We start from the raw sequence: 26001 nt of genomic DNA on the forward strand, positions 1-26001 counted from the left end.
CTGAAGTTGCAACAATGCGTTCTTCAGTTGCCAAAAATGGTGAACAAGCTCCAACTCAATCAAGCAGAGTAGAGCAAAGAGCAGCAGGTAGGAATGCACCGGGTGCAATTAAGTGTAAGCTTCCCTATGCAATGCTGAGTGAAGAAATGCGTGACCCTGGATTTATTGGAGCTGGCCGGGCAGTGGGATGAGGAGGTGGGCTTATTTAGCAAATATGTAGATGTGCTTTTGACCCCAAAGTGACCTAATCACAAACCCACTATCACAAATAGGCACAAACAAACACACACACACACACGTACACACACACACACACACACACTCCCTCTCTGCCCTGGCTGTCGTTAATCATCATTTGTGATGAGAGCAGGCCTTGTTGCAGCTGAATAATAGAACATGTGATCCCTTCTACTTCATTTTTCAACATGTTGGACACTTCCTGTGTAAAGTGTGTACTTGATGATATTTGACTCATTAATTAGTCTCTCTGGCCTTTGTGTTTGTCGTTCTTCTAGACTTCACAGACTGTTGTGGGACGAGGTCGGAGATGATGCCCTGCAGAACCCCTCTTCCTGATTTTGCCACAAAACTGATCAGACGGTGAATGTTGAGAGTGTGCCTCCCTGTCTGCAGGTTTTCTTGCATTTTCAGCTTAACCTTTTATTAAACCGTTCATTTTGCATCAACTTGACCCACAGACCGTCTGCCACATTCTCATGCCCATCAGGTCAGTCAGGTTAACAGCCAAAGGGAGGCTGGGGGCAGGAGGGCAGTGCTATCTCATCTGCATCCCTCTGTCTGAAGCCTGCGCAACACATTTGCAGATAGAGAGGGAGAACTATATGCTACAACTGTTTGATGAGCAGCAGGGCAATAAATTCATTAATCATCATTATATGCCTCATCAAACTCTTTGCCAGACTCTCCATGGGAGTTACACAAATTAGCCAGTGAAAAAAGCAGTCATTTTAGAGGAGCTAGGTAAGTGCTTTTTGATTGCTTTCTTGAACAATGCTTCCCCTGACAAGCTAATAAATCAGATCGTTCTATACTTAAAGTGCAGCTACTGTGAACCCAATCTGAGCTCCCCAAACAAAAAGGGAAGCTGTGTAGGACGAGGGGTTTTACCACAGACGGAGCTCTTTCACTGATTTGTTTTGGATTCCTTTTTCTTTATTCGGCAACAAAGAAGTCTGGGTACAAAGCTTTTGATATCTGAATGAACTGCTGTTAGGTCTCCAGATGCAACAAGGGATTTTCTCACTTCATATCAGAATAACCTCATGTTTGCCTTGAAATGAGAAAAACCAAGTCAATAGTGACCATATGGTGTAAAAATTTCAATTAGACTTTTCTTCTTCCTCTCTGTTCTTTATTACAAGCTGCTCTGGTTTTATACATACGACCTAAAGTGGGATACATATAGCTGCAAAGTGCAGGCTTTTCTATGCACAGAGAATCTTACCTGGCAAGTGATGCATACCTACTACAGTGAGCACATCCTTCCATCCAGATGGTCATTCCATGCAAGACCAGCAAATCATCCATCAGACTGGAAGAAGCTCCTTTTATTGAAAATGAGGTCAATAGATGTCTTGAGCCTTATTTTAGGCTGGCCTAGCAAGCCTGCTTGAGGTGTTAGCAGTTCTCGTTTAATGAGTACAATGGGACATCTTGATTGGGAAGGATGCAGTTGGCAGAGGGGGGTAGTTAGGGGTGGTCTCTTATCTGTTTAAAGCCCCTCTCTGATGAGATTACCTATTGGAGTTGGCTGTAAACCACACTGTTAATCAGTGTGCAGCAGCACACTTTCATTGGCTGCCAGCCACTGCAGCTTTTTCATATTTTCTTGTATTTTCTTTTTTACTTTGGAATGAAACAGAAATTTTATGTAGAAGATGGTCAGATTGGGGCTTCTACTAATTTTAAAACAAATAGCCACAATTTCACAAGTTATGTTTTACTATGGCAAAACTTGAAGTGAAGGTGAGGTTTTAAAACAATTTTAATTGTTTTAAAATTAAAACAATTAATTGCTTGAATTTTAATAATTTATAAATGCATGTTTTTAAGTACAATACAATAATACAAAATAATCAGTAGGTTTGATTTGTTGGAACATACTTTGTTAGCCTCGGCTACATTTAGCCTTGATGCTTTTTTTCTCCTAATGTTTAATGTAAGTGACCTGATGTCATTTGAGACTGAGTCACTGAAATTCAAAAACAAATTCACTGTGGAAGACAAAAAATTTTTTTTTAAATAAATAAATGTTGTAACTTTTATCAAATCCTCAGCAGGAGGTTTTCTGGAAAGTCAATTGCAATTAAGGTTGCAGAACTTGCTTAATAGATAATTATTTACCATTTAACATTATTGTTGAATTTGAATGTTTCTTTCTGTGTATTTTCATCTGTAATTTATCATAAATTTTTATCTTAAATTAATTTTTAAAAACTGAGTGGCCATTACGGTGTTCCACCCAACCACAAAACTAATTGGTTTTAGTTTGTGTTTATATTTAGACTTTGCTGGTGCTGGTTCAATACACCAGATATGCACATCTTACAAAACTCGAAGCCATTGTAATTGTTCCTGTCTGGAACCAGTGAGTTACATCACTTATAAGCACCTTAAAGTTCGCATTCTGATGCTGTCCCAGCCAGGATCAGTGCAGCTTCTGTCCTTGAGAGAGTGAGGTCTGGTCATACGCAGGGATCCCTTTACTGCTGAGCTGAGGCAGAGCTTGGAATAACTTGGGGAAACTGAGTAGAAAGCTAGTACCCTCTCTTTATGTCCATCTTGGGAGCTGATCCAATTAAGTAAAGAGTCATTTGCATCCCTCGGACTACACCAAGCTGGAAGCATCAAAAATTAGAAGCTTTGCACAAAAATAAAGGACTAGCAGTGGCAGGACCAATTTTTGTTGTGCAAGGTGGTTTGAGGAGGGTAAAGTGTCCCAGATGACGGTGGATAATGGTAATGTTACAGGCGAGGCCTGTGTGTGAGTGCAGGCATTATAGCGGTCATTAGGACAGATATCTGTGTGGTAATGTGGAGCAGATGTTGAGAAGAAAGGGATCATTTAAAAAGGGCAAATGTAAATAAACATTGAGGCAGCTCGGTACCCCTCCTCCCTTGTGGACCCAGTGAAGTCACTGAAAGAAAACAGTTCATCAATCTTCTTCACGGCCATACGCTTTGTGAGATTAGAGCTGCGAATCCAGATTTATTGAGACCTTCCTTTTTTATTTTACTGATTTGAACAACTACTGCAACTTTTCCATTTTGGGTGGCGTAATGATCGCAAACTATACATGTTTCAAGATTGCACATGTGTATTTGGGTATTGAACCTGCTCACCTATAAAGCAGGATATGTGCATGGCCAGAGGAAGAAGAAAGGGATGGTGGTTCCACCTTCGTTCTGGATTCAAACTCATTCTGCCCTATGGCCATGCATACCTGAGGGGCTTTGGCATGGAGTTTAGGCCACAAATCCGCCCCTACATTTTATATGTACATAATATACATATAGTGTGTGTGGGTGGGTGTGTGTGTGTGTGTGTGTTTGTGCATGTCGCCTCCCTCAGGGCAGGGCAGTACCCCTCAGTGTGAGCTCCAGTGAGCCCTTACATGGCCACTGAACACAGACCCTTTGCAGTCACAGGGTCAGAGGCTCACGCCACACTGCTGTCAGAGCAGATTGGTCCCATTTCAAGGAGTCAAGGTGCTTTCAGAGGAGAGCTTTGTGGATGTGCATGTGTGTGCTTGTGCAGATTGTGTCTCCAATTAAGTAAAATTAGGCTTCTTGTTTGCACTGTAGAAGCAGTTCAGGAATTTAAGCTAATTGAGTTATTATCCTCACCTAAATCCAGTTAAACCCTTTTTTATATATATAAACACATGGCAGTGCAAGGATCTCAGCGCATCACTCCTTTATAATGTTGTTTTTTTGTACTTCATAAAAATGTTTTATTTATGTTGGGGGAGTTGGAGGGTGGGTCACTTAAAACATCTCACAGCTGAAAATTACACATGTAATCTCTCCCAGAGGGGCTCTATATGGAGAAATAGAAAAACAGTCCGTGAAGTGCAGGAAAACAGAGGTAAATCACTTTCTGACACTTTATCTGGGCCACTTAAGCAGGTTCCAGACTGCTTTATAACTCCATTTAACATGAGCAAGTTACTCTCCGTGATTTGAGTGTAATGTTACACAGAGATGTCAGAGTTTGTTTTATGTTTTTTTCATGGTTCTGTACCAAAAAATTATTTGTATAAGGAAGTAAAACCTGAAATCTTACTTATTAACATGTAATCTTGTGTTTTAGAATATTTCAAAGAAGAAGTAGAAGAATTGATCGAACGTCTCAGCAGCCTTAGTGACAATTATAAACAGCCATGTTTTCTGAGGCCCCTATTTTTTTTTTTCCGCGCGCTTGGTATTGCGTGCGTTTCAGCACATAAGCTTGACCCCTGCGAATAATCCGAGTTGGCCAACTATACAGCCGGTATCTTTTTACGCACTCGAGCTGAATCCGACTCCCAACTACAAAGTCGTGTTGCATCAATAGTCTTGTTTATGTAAGATGCTTCGAGCGCTATGAGCGAAATTCAACAGGTTCTGCTTTCACACCGCGGACCGACGCAGATAAACAGTTCAGAGGCTTTCAACGACCCATTTGACCGGTCGATGTCGAAGTTGGATTGGTCCTGATCTTATGTCAGCCTCAAAAGGAAATCTCTGAGTTTCATTCAACCTTCTAAAAAAATAATCGAACAAAGTAAAATAGAAAAAAGTATACATAATATATATATAAATATATATATAACATTATTAAATACTTGTCTGTTGTTTTTTTATTCATTCGTTTCTATTGGCTTCATTGTTCGTAAATGTCAACTATTTGAACCAGGAAAATGCCATCTAGCTGTTAACAATTGGTCGTTTTTTTTTTCTTTGTGACAACAATTTCGATATGACTGTTTTTTTAAGTGACATAATTAATTTAATTTTATGATTAATGTATTCTTGGGGACTGCAGGATGTATACAGGTTGTTACCCAGTGTTTTAGCTTAAATAACAAAAGACGAAAACTAAAAGGAAAAAAACAACAACAACGAAACAAACATTTTTAACCCGATTCTATACGCTTAAGGTTCAGTAACAAAGTCGGAGTGAAGGTTACAGAGCTACTCTTCTTCCTCTCCAGTTTCTCCCCCTGTCGGCTTATTTTTTTCCCCCTTCATTTTCACACGTGGGAACGGCTTCAAGCCTACTTAGTATTCTCAAATTGTAGCGATCCCAACAATGAACCGACACGCCATTCAAGCGGATGGGAAGCCAGGGACCGAGTTAAGGAAAAAAAGTTGCTGGGAGGATCTCCCCTGCAGGCTGTCATGCCTTCTCTGATGAAGGCTCGCAAATTCTCCCGCTCCGCGTCCTCGAGTAATCTGGGGTTAATTGACTGGCTTTTATCGCGCAGGGAAAGAGAACAAGAATAATCAACGATTATATACAGTCTATATTAATTTGGTTGGTGATTTTCTTTTTTTCATCTTCATTTTCTTCCCCAGAAACTTGAAGATAATTACAGTTAGGCCTGTAATTCCTGCACAACCCCTTCAGCAGTTTAGCATTATAAAATATAGGCTTATATTGACATTGAATATGTTAAGTCCCAACGTTTTCTTGAATTAATAATAATAATCATATTAATAATAATAATAATAATAATAATAATAATAATAATAATAATAATAATAATAATAATAATAATAATAATAATAATAATAATAATAAATGGATATGCATACTGAAGTAGTACATTTTTAAGTCAACTTGAATCGTGGGACTAGAAAAAAGGCAAGTAATCCAAAAAAATATGACAAATAAAATAAAATAGACGAAAAATAATAATTTAAAGAAAATTTATTTTTCGTTGTGATTTGTCAAACGCCTAAAACTTCTTTTGAATTAAAAAAAAAAAAAAAAAAAAAAAATGTGAACACATTAAATAAAAAAAATCTTCCCTGATGTATCTCAATCATACAAATTCGCATTCTACAGAAACTCAGCAAAAGACGGAAAAAGTATTTTAATGTCTTCACACACGATTCGGTAATGTTTTCTAATGAAACTCCTAAATACTCTCTGAGGAGACGTCGCATCGAAGAGCTCCATATCCCTCCGGGGATCAACAGCAGGAAGAAGAAAAAGAAGGGTGTAAAAAAAACAAAAAAAAAAAAAACATAATTACGCTATTTAGCCGGCTGATGTGTCGCAATCACTGCTCTTGCACACTCTGTCAGATTAAAATAGAGGAGCCGAACAGAGGACATTAAGGCTAAGGGAATTATTGAAACCTCAGGGGAGATTTCACGCCGGAGAAGTGGGGGAAAAAGCAAACTATAGAGATTAATGGCGGCCATAAACAAGAGCATGCCATCCCACAGCAGTGGAGGTCAACAATAACGACATCAATAATAATAATTATACCTTTTCAATGCCCTTTAAAAAGAGGTAATAAATTTAAAAAAAACGAATAAAAAGAACTGACAGCAAAAAAAACAAAAAAAAATTAAAAAGAAAGAAAATAAGGCCTTTTGGCTTTGAGGCCTAGAACACATCTAATCATAATGTTTCATAATAATATTTGTATTATTTTTTACCTCTATATTCAATAAGAACAAGCTTAAAAATAATAAATAAAATTTAATCATTAATTTAGTCTGATTTCCTCTTTGTTGCTCTGCAGTTACACCAGTTTTAATCCCCCGTCATATTAACTGATTATTGTTGTGGCTTCAGTTGTTTTTGTTTTCTTCTTCTTCTTACTTGTATATACATCTTATTATCACATTTTTTATTATAATAACTCTTACCAAGCAATTCGATCGCGGATGGGTTTCCATTACGGATTACCAGACTCCCACACCCCACCCCTCCCTGAAATTGTAGGAGCAAGTGTGACACCTACCTGCAGAAGTTGGAAGAGTTATAGAGAGAGCGCTGGCTTGCACACACTCATAATATGTTTCTGTGTCTGCTGCCTGCATGGCAACGTTCTGCAGAGTTTCACATCCAACGCGCAATTTAAAAAAAGAAAAAAGAAAAAAAAGAGACTCGATTAATGATATATAATGGGCCAGTATGTTTTAAATGCATGGTCGCGTCCCTTTTAAACAGCTTTGCCACGCCTTAGAAAATAGTAATGAGGTCTAAATTTGGCATAAAATCCTGCTCATTACCGGAGTTCAGCACCTGATTGCTCTGGGTAGAACACGAAAAGGTAATTGGGTTAAATGGCTGCGCTTTGCTGCTGTTATTATGTCAACATCCACTTTTAGAAACGCGCACAAGAAAAAAAAAGGGAATTGAAAATAACTGAAGGATTGAGTAGAATTTGACCTAATAAAATTAAAATCATAAAGACAAAACTCCCCAGAACTGCCTGTGTGATGTGAGACTAATGATCTTTAAACAATCTGTCATCGTGCAAAATGCAAGTAAACAAACCAAGCAACATCAGCCGTTCCACCAAATAACCTCTGCACAAGTGTGTAGGTTTTTTTCTCCATAATTTACTTCAAAGATAGCGTGTTGTCCATTTTAAATACAAAAAGCTACATTAAATATACATGTTAGTCTTTCATACAAATAGGCGGCTGCAGCAATTAAGACCATTTTTGTTACATATTTTTTAGGATTAACCATTCAGAAACTAAAAATTCTTTTGAAGATAAGCATTTACTCAGAAAATAACCATATTCTCAGAATTTGCTTCAGCGTTCTTCTTGTTGTTTTTTTCTTTTTTTTCTTTCTTTTTTTTTAATGCAACCACAAAAAAAAAATAAAATAAAATAAATAGAAGTCCGTGGTGAAGTGGAAAATATTCAGGTATTAAATATTTGACATACCTTTCTTCAGTTCATAAGGGGAGTCTTTACAAAGATCTACCTGCGTTTGGCCTCTGACTTTCTGGCTCTCCCTTACCAAGGCCTCTGCTCTATTTAACACAGTCTGGTTTAATCCATTGAAATGTGCCGTGGAGCCCGTGGTCACCGAGCCGTGGTTACTGTGAAGGGGTCCAAAGCTGCCACCATAGTTCGTGTAGCCGGGATAGAAAGGGGAGGTGTAGTACAGAGGCCTGGATAGGACCGTGCTGTTGGGGAGCGGGCACTGGGGGGAGGACCGAGACGGAGAGGCGTTGGTGCCCAGCACTGCGCTCTGACCCAAGCCGGGGCACGCCTGCTGCGTCTCACCGCTTCCCTTACACCTGTCTGAAGACGTAGCGATCTCCGCCAAAGACCAAAGTTTGGGTTTAGGGGCTGAAGGGGGCGAGTGAATAACAGAGGTCACGTTGCTGGTCACCGTATTCTGCGGGTGGCTCAAATCGGACGGTTTGTCTTGCGTCGCGCCGGCCTGGTTCCCTCGGGGCACCGCTGGTGGAGACGAGGTGGTCGGCTTGGCGGAATCCGGCAGCAGCTCCGTAGTCCGCTCCTCCTGCTCTTTTAACTCCGAGTCGCTCAGGAGGGGATCCGTCTCTTTACCATGGCTCTCTTCTTTAAATCTGTCACAGCCAATGTCCCCTGGGTTCAGTAGTTTGTGATCTGAAGCGCAAATAAAGAATGGAATCATTGCCAAATAATCGTAACAGCACATTACTGGTGGAGCTGAAAAAAAAAAAAAAGTATTTTAGGTGATCATGAGGCAAAAGAAAAAGAATTAAAAAGTGCCCTGTACTAAAATATCACATTTAAGTATAACTACATTGGTTTTACTGCGCTTATAAAGTTCCTCATAAATAAGTGCACTAGACTAAAAAGGGGAATTACCTCATAATTACAATAATTAAAGATTCTTAACGTTACCATGCGATTTAAATATATATATATATATATATATATATATATATATATATATATATATATATATATATATATATATATATATATATATATATATATCCGTTTGATGCATTAGAATTATAATGGACTTCAGCAGAAATAATCAGAGTAAAAGCACTTTCACTTGAATTCCCAGACCACTTCAGCATTTGCATCCTTATTATGCCGTTAAAGATAAATTGACTGCTAAACACTGTGCGTCCCCAGCAATTTCAGCCCATGAAAAGTCAAACGAGGGGACTTCAAGGTGATTATTATTTAAAGCAATTGTCTCATTATAAATTATACACCACCATTAACCAGCAATCAATTTTGCGCCTTGAGTGGAAACGACTGCGATGAAAAATTGATGATTTTTTTTTTTTTTTTGCCCTTTTTTTCCCCCTGCAACACCGACCTGCCTCCGTGTCTGTGGAGTCCCCCTTGTCAAGAGGCTTGTTTGGCTCGTCGTCGTCATTTTTCTCCAAGTCGATGTTCTCGTCCTCCTCCTCGTCCTCGCTCCGGTTTCGAGGGGTCCAGGTCATCTTGTTCTCCTTCTTTAGCCTCCTCCTGGCGTTAGCGAACCAGGTGGACACCTGTGTGAGGGTCATTTTGGTGATGATGGCCAGCATGATCTTCTCCCCTTTAGTTGGATATGGGTTCTTTCGGTGCTCGTTGAGCCAAGCCTTCAGGGTGGCGGTGGCGTCCCGCGTTGCGTTCTTGCGGTATGCGGGGTCACCGTAAGGGTAGGTGCCCAGGGGCGCCGCATAAGGGTGGTATCCAATAGAACCAGCCATTCCCGTTGTGTGATCGTAGGGAGAACTCTGCAATAAAAACAAAAATATTAGTGAATGCATACATATTTTGAAACTTCAGTTATTTTCTAAACAGTTGCAAAAAAAAAAATAAAAAAAATCTTAGAAGTAAACATACACGCACATGCGCGTGCACTGTAAAACAAACGCGCACGATGACGCACATGCCTTTAATTCAGTAAAATGTTTATAGAGTTGTGGGTAACTTTTATGTCTTAAATGATGTCTGATCATTTACTTTTTTGTTTTATTTTGTCGCAACATGTAGGTAAGAAATATTTGTTGGACATAATATTAAACAAGATTAAAACGACCTATAATATAGCCCTTATAATAATTATATTATCTTTATTTTCATGTGCCTTTTTTATTGTTGTTATTTGGTCTTTAAAGACAGTCTGAGAACTTATATCATAGGGGAAAAAACAGCAAGGAGATTAAAAATCAAAACGGCAAGTCTAATTTTTATTGCAGCTGGGGTTGAATTCCGCAGCTGACGCAGTCAATAAGCTTATAAAAACAAATAGAGTGACCTATAAGCTCCAATCATATGGCGCTTCTGCACTCGCGCTTCGCGCACAGTGAATTCAAGGTAGTGTTTCACCATTTTAGATAAAAGATACAGACACACACACACACACACATTATATATATATATATATATATATCTATATATATATATATATATATATATATATATATATATATATATATATATATAATGTGTGTGTGTTATTGATGACATACTTGCGGGAGACTCCTGAAAATATAGTTCTTTTTTGTATATATACTTTAATAAACAGCCACTTGGTTCATTAAGCAGAACCCTTACACTTTTTTTACATCTGCTTCGCTTTCTGCGCCTTCTCTGGATCAATAATCACCTTTAATTTACTCACCACGTATGAGGTGAAAGTGGCAGCCGCAGCCGCGTCCGCGCTGTAAGGTAAGTGGGAGTTGTAGCCCGGAGAGGCGCTGGTGAACGCGGTAGATCCGGCATAGGGCGCAAACGCGGATCCCGAAGAGGACCTCCCAAGCTCCTCGGTTCTGGGTCCCGATATGACGCTGGTGCTGTACGCGGGGCAAGAGTACAGGGCTAAAGAGGCGGACGGCTGGTACAAGTAGCCCTGAGGATACGCCATGCTGGAGCCCCGAGAGTGTGAAGCCACTTAAACTTGCGCACTTTCCCCCGCTTTTTTTGTGTGTGTCTTCTCATGCGCTGCTGCCGGAGCGCATATGAGCTACGTGTATGCAGACCCCGATGTCAGTCCTCTTCTTGCAAATGACAAGGCAGAAATCAAAAAGTGAACTGCCGAAATAAAAAAAAAAAGAAGCGGATTATTTTTGGTCGCTGCCAGCCAGCCACCCAGCCAGCCTCTGTCCGTCGGAAGAGTTCACAGTCTGCTGCTCCTTTATCTGAGTTGCACCGTCGCTCTCATGCCTGTGCAGAAGTTTTATTTTTTTTCCCGTCGGACGGGGGGCTTTGCTTGGGAAAACGTCCTGCCAAGATGCTAAGTTGGAAATTGAGGATCCTGACGCCTACTACGCTGCGCAGCACGCTCCTCCTCTCGGGGTGTAGTCACAGAAGGGAAAGGCAAGCTTATGCTGGGTAACCACAACCCCTGTCCAAACCCATGCACACACACGCTCTCCCTCTCTCTCTCTATCTCTCTCTCTCCCTTTCCCTCTCTTTCTCTCTCTCTTCCTCACCCCCTCCCTTCTCTCACGTTAACTAACAAGCCTTCTCATTCTCAATTTCTCTATTTTTCCCGTTTTTAACAAGCCTCGTTGCAGTGAGCCTCAAGTACGCCTGGCAGCCCCCCTTTTGGACGGCGACGTCATGCGAGTCTATCAACTCTCAACTTTCCTCCCCTTTCTCCCAAATACGAAGTCCTTACTTTCACACTTGATCAACAACAAATCGGCTGTTGTATGCAGGAGATGTGGGCTTGCAAGATACCGCCAGGAACGAAAAAAGGCGCCTCGCTGCAGCGATCGCTTTCTTTGTGCGTAAAGAAAAAGAAAACGCGTGTTTTTTTTCCCCCTCCATATTTCGTGCGCTAAACGAGCAGACAGAGGCTGTTCGATCTCTGCGCGCATTGTGTTAACATCCGCGTCTGTGGAGGGACTTTGGGGTGGTTCAAATGGATTATTGCAATTGTCGGCTTTCTTAAACGCCAGCTGAGGTGTTGCGCTTGTTACAAAAGTGAGAGTTAAACGATGCAAACTCCCCCAGACCGATGTTACAAAAGTGAGAGTTAAACGATGCAAACTCCCCCAGACCGAACAAAAACAACTTTTTTTTCTTTTTCCCCCCCTCGGAACAGTTTTTTTTTCCTCTGTGAATTTAAGAATACAAATCACCGTCATCATTTTGTATCTACCTTTTTTATATATACAAGAGGGACATTCGTGACTCGTTCTTAATAATAAACTTCGACAGATTTAACTGAGACGGAGACTAAATAGTTTTTGCAATGGATCCTGGAATAAACCAGACCCATAAGCGCTCCCAGAAAGTCGTAAACCCTGAAGCCGCGGCAGATTAGTGCCAACTACGCCAAATCCGCCTGAACTAGAGGGTGTAATCTCATTTGATCTCAGCAGATATATTTCTATTTTGAAATGCAGGATGGCAATAAATAGAATGCAAAAGATGCTGGAACTTTTATTTTTATTTCATTTATTACAGACCATTTACTGGAAGTTAAATTAATAATAAGCCATAATAATAATAAAGATAACACCATTATTATTATTATTATTATTATTATTATTATTATTATTATTATTATTATTATTATTATTATTATTATTATTATTATTATTAATGTTATTTAATATTAAAGATTATTCAGTTTTTATAGTGATTTTATAATTTAAGTTAAAGTTTTAAATAATTTGGTGACTGGCTGCAGTTGAAGTCTCAGATAAGCCGAAAGGGATCGCTGTAGGCGCTGCTAAAGAGTGTGTGCACACACTCTGTCACGTGCTTCTTACGCTCTGAAACCCCTCCAGAGAGCAAAGAGTGATGACGGCGTTACACAGTGCGAGCACACTCAGACTTTAGACAGGAGAGTCACAGAAAGGAGAGGAGAAAAGGGAGAGAGAAGGTTGGACGCAGGAAGCGGCCTCTACATGACAGACTGATGAGATGAAACTGATATGATAGACCTGTTCAGAGAGTCCGCTTCAAATCGGAACTTTCTTTAAGAGTTTTTAAAAGTCTCTCTTTTAAAAAAATATTTATGTAAAATGCAACTTAATTAGTAAAATATGAGCATGATTCTTTATTAATAGAAACTCTTTTTTTTAGTGAACTAATATTTTTATTGTATTTTATCGTATTTAGTAAGATGTTTGTTGTAAGACTTGGAGAGAGTGTGTGTCATGTTGTCTTGACGCGTTTTGTTTCAGAGTCGGCTCCCTGAAGTAGGAGCCATAATTTGAAGATCCCACCGCCTTTTAAAGGAGCGGGGTTACAGCAGCTGCCACCGCCTCTCAGCACCGCGCAGATAAAGGAGGAGGTAAGTAGCGTCTTCCCTTTATTCTGATGCGTGAAAGTGGGATGTCATCTTGGGTTTTCATTGCTTTTTTTGTTTGTTTTTTTTCGTTTTGACTTTTTCGCCACCCCCCCACCTCCCCTTGAAAGAATTACACCGCATTTTTATTTTCTTTGACGCATGAAAACTGCTCATCTTGGCTAAGAAGAAGCGAGTGAAAGATAGTCCGTGCCACTTAAAATGCCTGAGGGAGCAACTGTAATCTAAATTGGATATAGAAGCTATTATTACACAACATTATGCATTGTGGCGGACTAATTGCGTGGCTGAATGAAGTTAAACAGTCATTTATGTCGAGTGGTGGACAGGTTTCTGTTGCGCGCAAGGTCAGCTTGCGCTGCTCCCCAAAGCCTTAAGTGGTGTACAGGAAAAAGAAAAAAAAATGCTTGAAGTATTCATGGGATTTTTAACCATTCTAAATCTGTGTCCTAAACCGATTAGTTGACACCAATTTTTCTTTGATGTATTAGCTGAGGGCTTTTGCCACTTGGAATCCCATTGAAATTCAAAACAGTTTTCGCTCCAAATGCTTCAGGGAGATCTGCGGCAAATAATGGATGTAATTTATTTTTGACCTTGCATTTTTTTTCCAAGGGTTATTAAATGATTAAACACACATGCACTCTGCATGCTGACTAAACCTGAATTAAGAAAATGTTAACTTTTAATGTTTTCAATGTCGTTTTGGATTTTTAGATGCATTTAGTTTTTGCTTAAAAAATGTTTTTTTTCTGTTTTTACCTAAGAAAACTGTAAATTTTTGTATTTTTTAAAATTGTACTGACTGTGTTTTGTTTGAAATCTATTCAGATCCATGATGTGGACATCTTCTCAAGTCACCAAGCAATGAACACACACGCCTTCATGCTCCGAATACACTACAAACACACTTCATTTTCATTTACTTGACTTAAATGTCAGTAATTGCCTCCTTCCTCATTTTGTGAATGCCTTTTATGAATGACCACTTTGTAATTATCAAAATAGTTTGTGTCCTGGAACAGAAAAAAACAAACAAACAAACAAATTATCTGGAACCCAACGAGCTGATATTAATTTTAAGGGGAACAAGTTTGTTTTCTCTTTACTTCTTCAGTGACTTAAATGAAGATGCATGGTGTGAGAGTGAGTGTGTGCTTGCTCTTGATGGGGTCTCTGTACCCGTGCACATCCCACCCTCACTGCCCACAATCCCCCCACCAAGCTGAATGGCAGACCTCTGGATTGGCTAAGTGATGAAATGATGACCCCATTATCAGAAGTGATTCCAAAATGAGAGGTATCAGACAAAGACTGCACACCCCTCTCTGTCTCTCTCTCTCTTGCTCTCTCTATCTTTTTAGCTGCGGCACCGTCCTCCAGCAGCCTGCCAGCTGAGCAAATGATGATTGATTTGCCTGAGAAGGATCACAGGAAGCAACCATTGATTTATTTCTTTTTTCTTCTTCTTCTTCTTTTGGTGTTTTATTAGAAATATTTATTTACTCCTGTATCTGTGGGATGTATCAAGATACACTTCGTATGGCAGAAGCCATAAGTGGGATAATTCACATTTCTTCATCTGAAGACGGACGACCTGAAGTTCTGTATTCCTTCAGAAATGAGTCAATAGACTCACTGAGTAAATGAATATTGATTGAATAATGCCTGAGTGTGAATATGAGCTCTTGCAGTGACCCTTCCTTCAGACTTAACTACAGACATTCTTAGTGATGCCAAACCTTTGCAACAACGTATCTTATTCAGGGACAGCTAAAAAAATCCTTTATAGTACATTTATTTCAGAAATACATTTTAAAAAGTGAGCATTATATTATTAAAATTCATTGTTACTCATTGCAGTTAATTCTGATAACTTTGATAACTATTGGTTGCAGCTAATAAAAACCTAAAATTAAATTTCTCCAAAAATTCATATTGGAAATACCAATTAAATATAATTAATGTATTTTTTTTCTTCACAATTTTCTCAAGGCAGAGCTTGAGACAGACTTTCTTCTGTCACACTTTTTCCTTCCACTAAACTTTTCAATATGTTTGGATACAGCTAATTGTGAAGAACTACCCTGTTAAGAAATGGCTTGATGTAGATTATCTATTTGTTGAGGGTGTCAGTGCTTATCTGCTATATACAGTTTATATGTTAAGTTGGCTGAAGTCCTCTACAGGCGTTTGTGTGCCACACCATACTTGTAAAATAATATTTCTGTATTCATTTTTTGTTAGTTGTGTAGTATTATAATTGTCTGCAAGACTAAATTTTGGGTTTTAGCTGTAAGCTGTAATCATCAAAATGACCAAAATTGCTTAAAATGTATTAATTTGTGTTTAATTAATCTATATAGTAAATGTTTACTTTTTAAAATTTAATTACTGAGATAAATAACTTTTTAAAATATTTTATATACGAGCTTTGAGACACACCTGTAGGCTACAGCTGGAAACCAAAGAAGAAGAAAAACATGAGCAGTTATTTCCCCTTCTCTCTGGTAGTAGCCTACTTGTTTGTTTCAGCCTAATTGAGCCAACCAGAAGTACATTTTGTTTTGAAGATGCCATCAAGTAATAATTCCATTCTACCTTAAAGCTCATGAGATGCACACAAAGGAGGAAAGTCTGTTGCTTCACAAAACGTAAGGCGATACAATGTGCAAATCCAATGAGTGCCAAAACATTGAAACCACAGTGAGGGAGCAGTGTCCCAGATATTTGCTCTGACTTAATCCAATTGAAATAGTATGAGTGAGTTGCAAGGGCTCCCAGGTCTGTTTCTTGCTTATGTATGTGATGCATAATAGAAGTTGACGAGGTTGGTGATAGATCACAGCCCAGGTAATGTAAACACATTAATCCCTCAGGGTTCATGTGCATGTTCTTTCTCTTGTTTGCTCTCTTCTATCTGCCTCTCCTTATACTGAGACACCCCCCCCCCCAGATCCACCTCAACTCCAACCCACCCACCTCAGCCTTACCTCCACCTCCACTACCCCCTCCACACCCCCACTTACTCCCCAGTGTTCATCATCTTCCCTAAATGCGTTAGTGGAGCACAAACCAGAAGCAGCCTTAATCTGTCAACATGCCCTTTAATTGGAAGGAGAAAACAACACGTGCTCCTGGTTGTGCCATTCCTAAGTGCACATGCCAAAGAAATACAGCGGTCACGGAAGAAGTGATCCCGGGAGAGTGGGGCATAATTAAAAGTATCTTTTAATAAGCTTGTAATGCTGAGCCTGACTCTTGTTGCCCTAAGCAGAGTGCAAAAATCTGTGGCTGGAGACGGACATGCGAAGGGGGCTTCTCTAAGGGAGCCTGTAAACGATACACTGCCTTCACCGTCATCAGACATGCTGTCTCCGCCTGAGTCACCGCGCTGAGGACAACAGCCACTTTCAGCCCCTGCTGCGGACACGTCGGCTCACCAGCTAACCGTGTTCCTTTGTTCTCCGAATGAGAGATTCTCCTCCCCAACACATCAGCTCTCCAACTCCCCGTCCCCCGTGTAGCTTTGCCAACTTCTGCTCTACCTCCAACTCACAACACCAGTGGGGAGTGAGAACTGGGATTAAGGGGTTGATTTTGGGCCTGCTACACTGTAATCAAATGAGACTGCTTAGGGGAGAGGAGGAGAAGAAAGAGGAGGTGGAGTATTATGTTCTGTAACGCATTCCACTGCAGCTGTTTTTTTTTTTTTGTTTTGTTTTGTTTTTGTCAGGGCAGACTTTGATGCCATATCCCCTTACCTTTGTAGTCCCAGTAGCCATGTTTCATAAACACAGAATAGGAAACATCCTCGGCATTAGAAATGTAGATTGCCGCTTTCCTCTCCTCCACTCTGCATTCCGCACGTGCCCGGTCGCATTCTCCATCTCCCAGCACCGGGGTATTAAGTTTCGTCTCCCCTGCCTCTGATACATTTAAACATCTCACAATCAGCCCCAGTGATTTAGAGTGTCATGTATAATCTGCAGCAACAACAATGCCAGCTTCACTTTATATCCTTGTAAATGTCGTTTTTTTTTTGTTTTTTTTTTTCATTTTTTTATTTTATGTTTCAGGACAGGTGCACTTGCTAAAACACTTAATTCATGGAAGCCGAGAAGCTAGCATTAGAGTAATTTTGAATTTGTCTTCATGTTTGAGGATATTATATTAATACTGAGCTCCTCATTCTGTAGAGTACCCTCTTGCTTTGTATTATCACACAGGGAATTGTCTGGTCTCACTTCTCTTTGTAGTTAACTGAAACCCTCCATGGGATTGAGTGTAATTGTATTTCTAAATCTAACTCATTAAAAGCCAAACTCTTCAGTTCTCCTGCCCACATATCATATTTTTGTCTCACTGCAGTCTTTACGTTATTCCCTACTCTCATGAGAGTGCTTTCACACATGATTTAATATTTAAATGTCAGTCCTGTGAATCATTTAAAATAATTCAATTATCCCCCACATGAGTTTTTTTTTTATGACAAGGTACAGAGTCCTCTTTTCTTTTTTTTTACCCATCAGAAATGTTCTCCGTTGTCTTCTTCTGTTTTGTCCAACATCTGACACGCTGCCCTGGGTGATTGAACCAGATGTGGAAATCCAAAGAGGAGATGCTCCCCCTAATACCTGACACCTGGTGCAGATTTGGAAGGGATTGCACTGCAGGTACTGCCTTACCTTTTCACCAATCCCTAAAAGTCCCTGAGGTATTTCCTTTCCTGTTCAGGGCTGTGTTTGTATCTGCTCTGCTTTGCCACCCAGCTATCCTGCCTGTGTCAGTCGGCCCTGTGTGTTGGGATTAGGGCGAGAGGGTGTTGAAATATGATGCCTATCATCCGTTAGATACATGCAGTTCTGATTTGTCCGGATATTTGTTTGGCCTAAAAGATTTCAGGAGGATTAATATGTTTCTCAGCTGTATCCCAGGCTTTCAGGGGGTTTAAATAATACTTTGTTGGTGAGGTAGATTATAAAATGTAATAAAAAGGTACTAATTTTACATCTATTAATGTCTTTAAACAGTGAACACAAGAAAACCTAAATGTCACATGTATTTCAATTTGATTGTACTAAACAAAGCTGCTGCTGTGAATATTTACCTATTCCCCCAGCCTTCTGTGTGTAATTCTGTTGGTGTAACTTTTCTCCAGTTACACCAACACCTGAGTCAGGGGATGATTTAAAACCAAATCTGTTGTTTTCTGGAGATCCTTCTCATCTGCAGGCTGCTTTGAGACAGAACAAAAACCCAACATCAACACATAAAGGACATCAAATCCTGGCAACCCTGTGATATCTGAGCTAGGTGATCACAATGCACCTTTGTATCATCTGACCCGGATATGGGTAGGCATTATTTGGACCAAGTTGGGACATTATGCTCAAGAGCTGCAAAACAAGATACACCTAGTGATACAGCGCCATGCCTATTTTGACAGGTTATCACCAAAACGTCAATGTATTTCACTGGGATTTTATATAATAAGCCAATACAAAGAATTAAAATGTAAGAAAAATAATACATATTTTTAAAAATATTTCACTTAGAAAAAACTAACACATATACCATATATTTGCATTTAGCTGCCTGAGTCAGCAGAACCACATTTTGCTGCATTTTTCAGTGAAATTCTTTTGGAGAATGACTCTACCAGCCCTCTGCTTTCAACAGAAAGCAATTTTTGCCAATTTCTCTTTGTAGTTTAATCACGCTCATTTTGGAGCATCAGCCATTTTGATGTCACAAACACTGCCAATTTACTTTTGAGCTGGAATTTGGCTAGAACATGCAAAACCTGAATGCATTTGATTTAAACTATTTATTTGTAGGTCTGGCTGTATGTTTAGGGTCATAATCTATTTGGAACGTGAACCTCACTCCAGCCTCAAGCCATTATGGGGTAGGGTGTGTGTGGTGTTAGTTTTGTTCCACACGAGTTATGTACGCAGGTCAAATATTAATAACGTTGGTTTCGTCTGACCAAAGAACCTGTTCATGACTTCATACAGGGTTCTTTCCACAAAGGATTTCTTTTTGTTATTTCTTGTTAGTGTCTGTACTTTTCAAGCATATAACTAATAGTTTCCTTGTCAGTGGATTATCCCTCCTGAGTTGTTGATCTCTTACTCGTCCAGAGAAACCATAAACCTTTTGCTACTTTTCTGATTAAAGTTTCCGTTGCCAGGGCTTTTAAATTGAGGAGTGTGGCCATCTTTTGTTGGGAAAACAGTTATGCCGCACTCTCTGAGATTTCCAAATCTTGGGAAATTGTTTTATTTCATAATCTTGCTTTAAGCTTCTCCCTTTTAGCTGACTTTTTAATTTAAAGAAATCAAATTAAAAAAGATTGAATGCAAATGCATGCCACAATCTTTTTTATTTTCACTTGGAAAACAATAAGAAAGCACAAAAATCCTACATTGTTTCCTTGTATTGTGTGTTGATCTTTCAAATAAACATCCAATAAAATATATTCATTCTTTTTGTAAAGTGCAAAATTGTACAAATAACTTTTGAAAGACTCTAAAACTCTATTGAGCACCACATTTTGAATCATTTTAGACAAAAACAGAAAATCTGGAACTGTAGTATAATATTAAAACACGATTAAGATAGATTAAATGTTGAAGGCACAACATAATAATGTATCAATTTCTGCCTGATAGAGAGATATATTTTTGCATCAATGAAGCACATTAAAGTTCTCACTGGCTGAGCTTTCCTGCTTTCCTGTTTATGTTGACACATGCAACTCTCTTCCTGATGCAAATTCAATCTAAACATTAAGCAGAGGTAAGGCAAGCGTGGCCCATAAAGGCTGAGAGCTCCAAACACTTTGAACAGACAACTATCACTAATCACTCCCAGAGCAGTGCGGCGTGTAATTACTCTGCCAAACGTTTGCCTTTCACAGCTTAGCACCGGGAGCCCTGACCCCGTCTTTCCTCACCGCCGTGCATGTGGAAGCCTTGTGCCCCCTCCGCACAGCCACCTCACCCCCTCCACCCCTTTTTTTCCTTCACTTAAAGAGAAGGCAAGCTGAGCCTCCCTCTCAGTATTTTGAGGAAGAGTGGTGGAGGAAGGAGAAAGGGAGAAACACTGGGAGGGAGAGGGCCCGAGGTTGGTGCTTCCGGCTTTGTGGGAGCCCGTTTAAATGGGCTTTGAAACCCTAGCCATCCGGAGATCAGAAATAGCCTTATTGACTGCGAGGGCCCAGAAGTTACTGAGCACGCAGTGTTCTGAGAGTTCACCCTTCCTGGCTGCTCCAAATGGCAGGAGGGGGCATGCAAGCCAACCAAAGTCTCAGGACATTAATTTTTATATCGAGAGAAAAATTTAATTTTCTTGCTATTTTTAAATGACACAAGGTTGTACTTTACTGATTTTCTTGCGTTTTCCCCCTGCCTCTTGCCTCTGCCTTATTTATTGATATTAGTTCTGCAGCTGTCATTCTGCAATGTGATCTGTCCTTTCTCTGGGTGAATGCTGATAAGATGACACAATGCAAATATGAAGCAGGAGCGGGGCCGTCTTGGTAAGCAGGTATTGCATGTGCAGGGGCTGGCATCCCCATAATGACTATTAGGTGAATTTCACAGCCTGCTTCTGATGTCTAGCAATGACAGGGGGCCTTTAGAAAAGGATGGACAAGCCACTGCCCATCCTTAAACCCCCAGACACACACAGGCACATAAATACATACACCCAGAAGGATATACAGACAGGACAATATCTATGGATTCTAATATGATGCTACTTGCTCCTGAGTAAAATTTTTCCTGTAATTTCTTGCTTCTTTGAGTATATTTTTGTCATCTTTATTTGTTTTTATCCCCCTATTGAGGCACAAAATGAAACTAACCACATCAGAATGACAGATTTGGAGACGTTTATAGATTTATGGCTTTTCTTTATGTTGATGTTCTCATTCCTGTGCTGTGGCATAAGCCAGTACTGCAGTACAAGTTCATTTTGACTTGCAGCCTCTTACAGAGCTCTCTATGTCGCAGACTGATCTTGTAAAGGCTTTTCAGCGAGCGCCATTTTATCTTTGATGTAGTAATTTCACTTCATCAGTCAGTTGTGACTAAAAATACATTGGGGATTAGCTTCATGGCCAGTCTATCTCACACTGCTTTGATAACATAATGGGTTCTGCCTGCTCGTGGTTACAATCATCTGATATGTAGGTTCATAACATTCAAAACTGCACTTATAACACTGCGACCTTTTTGAAAAAGAATAATAGAGGGTGATCTTTTTTTAAATGCTGGTGAAAATGATGTGTCTCCCTATTTTTAATTCCTTTGTAGGAGCATTTTGCGAAGATGAAAACAGCACCCCCCTCCCCCCCCAATCCTTTCCCCTCTTCAGTTTCTATTCTACACAAATTAGCTATGGTCCTGGAGGGCAAAATGACAAGAGGTTACTGGAAGACTATGTGTTTAATTAATTGAAAAATGCTTAAATTGCTTTTACAGTTGTTATGTGGAGTGAAAAAAGGGAATCCGTGTTGCCAGTACTCACCCATAATTAGCACCCGCGGGAATTAAATATTTAGCATTAGCTGTGTTGCGGCACTTAGGACACAAATTTCTATTTTAACTATGAAAGCAAAGCTGTCTTAAGTGCATGAGTCTGTGTGGACAGCTGTGCAAATGGGAACAGCACAGGATATTTCAGTGAAACACCCCAGTGGCATTCTGGGTCCTTCCACATCACTTGTGTAAGAGATATGGCAGTTGTATTCCCAGGGGTTAGGCATTACTCAAAGTATTTAGTTTTCTAATTAGGCTGAGGGCCTTCGTCCATGCCCACCACCATCACAGGAGCCAATGAGAGTTTGCTCTCAGAAGTGCCAAATGCTCTATCTAAGAAGGAGGAAAAAGAGAAAAAAGAAAATCGAGAGCAACAGGAAGCATGTGCGAATTTGTGTGAAACAGCAATGCACACGTGGTTTGAAGATGAAATAAGAAGACCAGGAGGAAAGCCTTTGTTTATTCCAACTTTAATTACACTTTGGCTTTAATGACTCTACTGGTGTGTTTGAGGCTGCCGAGGGAGAAGCTGTGGAGCCTTAATGATCTGTAGAAGTGGATGTCAGCCGACCCGTTGGAGACTTAAAGCCCATTTTTTTGAAAGTCCCTGTTGGTTTGGGCCTAGAGGCGACATGACAAATGGAGTTCATGCTAAGCCACACCAGACTAGACTCAGAGTTTGTTTCAGTGTCTGCTTAGCTGGTTTCATACAAGGACTGGGCTGTTTGGAGGCATCAGCAGCTGACACCAGCAACTGTTAGACGTGTCATTGTGCATCTGTGTTTTTGCTCTAATGAGAAGTATTAAGGGTTATTCCAGCTTCATAACACTTTGATCTTTGTATGCAGAAGATTTTGGATGTTAGAAGTGTAAAAAAAAAAGAGAACTTGGCCCGAATATAATATGCACTAAGTTGGGAACACATCGCTACTTTAACATTTTCAGAGTTTAGTTACTGTAACACACACCTACTATTTTGGTTTAAACAAACGAACCATTGATTTTTTTAATAGATACGTATGAAATAATGTTCAATTCAATTCAGTTTATTTATGCAAGCGCCTCACAATAGATGTCATCTCAAGACACTTTGGAAAAAGCTAATTTCAATTCAGTATTCCAATTAATTCCAGTTACTAAGCTCATTTCGATATTCAAAGTAGTTAAAACATTTTTACATATCGATTGCATCAAGTCACTGACTTGCAGCATTCACTCCTTGACGAGAATGTAGCAACAGTAGACAATCGTTTGCGTTGTGCCATTGACAATCCCTCATACCAAGAAAGCATGCAAAAATTCCACTTTGACAGGAAAAAAAAACCTTTATTTCCAAATTAGCAGAGTAAGATCTTTAACATAAGAGACATTTTGAAAGATAATCAGACAAAACTCTTTTCTTGAGTTATTATTTTAAAGACACAGAAAGATCGTCTTTGTACGACAAGAGGCTACATCCAAAGGACCGTCAAGAAAACTTTTAAAGGCATTGGAGAACGTTAAACACAAAGATCAGATCTGGATGTTCAAGAACATTATATCACCAAGAATTGGTAGGCAAAAATCTGAATGATCAAACACTCTGTAGCTTCTGTTGCTCCCAGATAAATATGGATTAAAGTGTTAAGAAAAAAGGCAGACGATTGCAGCAGACTGAATCACAGAATCATGTTCAATTAACACAGCAGTACTTGTAACTCTCTGAGAAGCTGTGTTATTTGTTTTGACACACAGCCGTCTAAAAATTCTACCACCCCAGCTTCGGCACACAACGTTAAAACCCCTTGTTCTGTAAAACAAATTCTGTGGATTATTCAAAGCTTTAAGAATTAGGATGGAAAAATCCATGCGTAAAATTACCGTCCATTCAACTTCAGGCAATATTTTCCTCTAGAGAAAAATATGTTAATTGGTCTCTCTGAAGAAGCTCAATCCTCGGGTTATTTAATTTCCCTGAAAGCTTTAGCTGTGATGAATTTACAAGCAATATGGTTGTACAACTCCTTGCACCAGTAAGATGGTCAACAGTGGTGAAAAATCAGTAAAGAGGAGAATTGAAAAAGAAAGAAAGATGTCGTCAAGTGGATAAATATCTACAGCAACTGGAGGACAAGATGAAGGGAACAGAAATTTGGCAAGATGTCAATGCATCCAAGAAGTCATGAAAGACATTCTGCTGCAGTTCACTACAAACTGAAATGTGCTCGATCTGCCAAAGAGTTATCGTTGTCATGACTGTTGTGTCGTCTAATTGCTTCCGTCTGCTTTTCCCAGAGGCTGCGTTCAGCTCTGTCACGGGTCCTTAGTGCTCCAGTAGCCTGGTCAAAAAGATGTCTTGGCAGAGTCCCAGGGTGGTTGCTTCGCCCACGCACACTGCCCTCGCCAGCTCCCAGAAGCCTTTGTGGTGAACCACTGACCGTGCTGTTTCCTATTTTCCTCTAACCCAGCAAATAATGTGTCAGAAAAAGATTATTGATAGCCCATAAAAGAGGAACTGAAATGTTGTTGCCTCTCTCCTCCAACTTTAAAGAACAATACAAGTGCTAAACCATCAGTTTGAATTCTGCAGTGCGCTTGAAAGCGCACAGAATTTCTTTTTTCCTCCTTGTTGTTCAGTTCTGATGAGAAGGGCTTAAACTGGAACACAAACAGTCAAAAAAAGCCACTACATGCATAAAATGGTGCTTCATTTTTCTGTACATCTGAAAACCTTGTAGTGATGTTTACACTCTTGTTTTCTCTTATCAAAAACAGAATACAATTCCACAAAAGGAACATTTCTTCTTTTCTCTGTGGAAACATTTCCATTTCGCCCAGTTTAACAGTCACAGGTGCAGTTGCTGCACATCTGCTCTAAACATGAGTTAATTCTCAGACACATAAGAAAAGTCACTGTGTTTACAGAATTAACTCCCCCCTCTATCCACCTCACAACAGCTGCCCGTTGTACTTAGCTGATTGAGACTCTAGGTTCCTTCCCAGCATCAGACTTCACATCCAAACAGTTTTATTTTTGTTTTCTTTTTTTTGTGAGAAATGCACTTTTTTATTCAGCATTGGGCTTTTAATAATCACCTTGCAAATTTGTTGCCAATCTATACCTAGACTTACAGTTCCAGTCAGAAGTTTAGTCTTCATCAGCATCAATGTCATATTAGTTCAGTTATTATTTTTGATTTTTTTTTCTAAATTTTTTCAAGGTGGAATGGTTTAACAGTATGCAAATTTAACATTGACGACATCAAAAAACAAAAAGGTGCACAAGTTTGAATTTGTTGGCAAAATTCATAGAATTTACAATGGAAGGTTTCTTAACACAGACCTACAGTCTGGGCTCATTCCAAAAGAAACTCAATATCCGTTTACTTTATTTATTTAACACTCATTTTAAGGTGTGTTTGGCCTCGTTGTCCTGTTCAAACAGCTGGCTGTGTCCAGGTTTCATCCCTCTTACCTTTGATTTGAAGCAAACGTGAAGAATTTGCAGACAGTCCACATCATTTGATCTTATTTTGTGCAATGGACCAATGCCAGTGGTAGCAAAACAGATCCCCAGCATGATGCTACCACCACAGTTCTCCACAGTGTGAAACTGTAAAAGCGCAGTATGCACTCTACAGTTTCAAAAATTCCCTGGTCCTTGAACATGTCACATTGTGTGAGGACTGTATTATAACATCCTGATAATAAGCCATGTCACACCATATGATGGAACATGCCAGAATATGCAATCTGTTGCTAGTGCAAAAACCTGTCAGACAGAGATATTAATTTAACAATGATTTGGCAGCCAATTATAGGTGTTAACACTTATTATTAGAGTTAAACTCTGAGAAGAGGAAGGAGAGGATAAGGAACAGGATACAGCAGTAAAACCAATAATTGAATGACCACAGATTGCCCAAAAAAGGAGACTTTTTTATGATTTCTTCACAGCAAAATGTGGCCAGTAATATAATGATCCCAGCCTCACCTTAACTCTTCCATGCATACTTCTTCTCACTGATGCAAAATAGGTCAATCTGTGTTTTTGAAAATTAAACTTTTCTCCAGAACTTATTTGGCTTGCTCTTAGGCAGTTTATGTTTCTGTCCATCTTTGGAGTCTTTTAGAGTCCTGTTCTGGCACAATGGACAAAAGAATGGCGAGTCTGGTTGCCTGACTACATCTGTCTTTTCAGTATAAACAGCGGTGGTTCTTGCA

General features: G+C 39.6%; 1 protein-coding gene across 1 annotated transcript; it reads right to left on the minus strand.

Annotated features, from left to right (window-relative positions):
* Nucleotides 1–6235: 6235 nt before the first annotated feature.
* Nucleotides 6236–11660, minus strand: irx5a (iroquois homeobox 5a). The gene is made up of 3 exons (XM_044133320.1): nt 10607–11660; nt 9311–9716; nt 6236–8616 (listed from the first exon to the last, which is right to left on the minus strand). The coding sequence occupies exons 1-3, from the start codon at nt 10847–10849 to the stop codon at nt 7907–7909; spliced, it is 1359 nt and encodes a 452-aa protein (XP_043989255.1). The 5' UTR covers nt 10850–11660; the 3' UTR covers nt 6236–7906.
* Nucleotides 11661–26001: the final 14341 nt, after the last annotated feature.

Source organism: Gambusia affinis, linkage group LG02 (assembly GCF_019740435.1).
Source record: "Gambusia affinis linkage group LG02, SWU_Gaff_1.0, whole genome shotgun sequence".
Taxonomy (NCBI): domain Eukaryota; kingdom Metazoa; phylum Chordata; class Actinopteri; order Cyprinodontiformes; family Poeciliidae; genus Gambusia; species Gambusia affinis.

Coding starts and splice junctions, on each gene's coding strand:
- irx5a (XM_044133320.1), bottom strand. CDS start 10,849: ATGGCGTATCCTCAGGGCTACTTGTACCAGCCGTCCGCCTCTTTAGCC. Junction 9,717..10,606: donor CCACTTTCACCTCATACGTG/GTGAGTAAATTA, acceptor TTTTTATTGCAG/AGTTCTCCCTACGATCACAC. Junction 8,617..9,310: donor CTCCACAGACACGGAGGCAG/GTCGGTGTTGCA, acceptor TTTGCGCTTCAG/ATCACAAACTACTGAACCCA.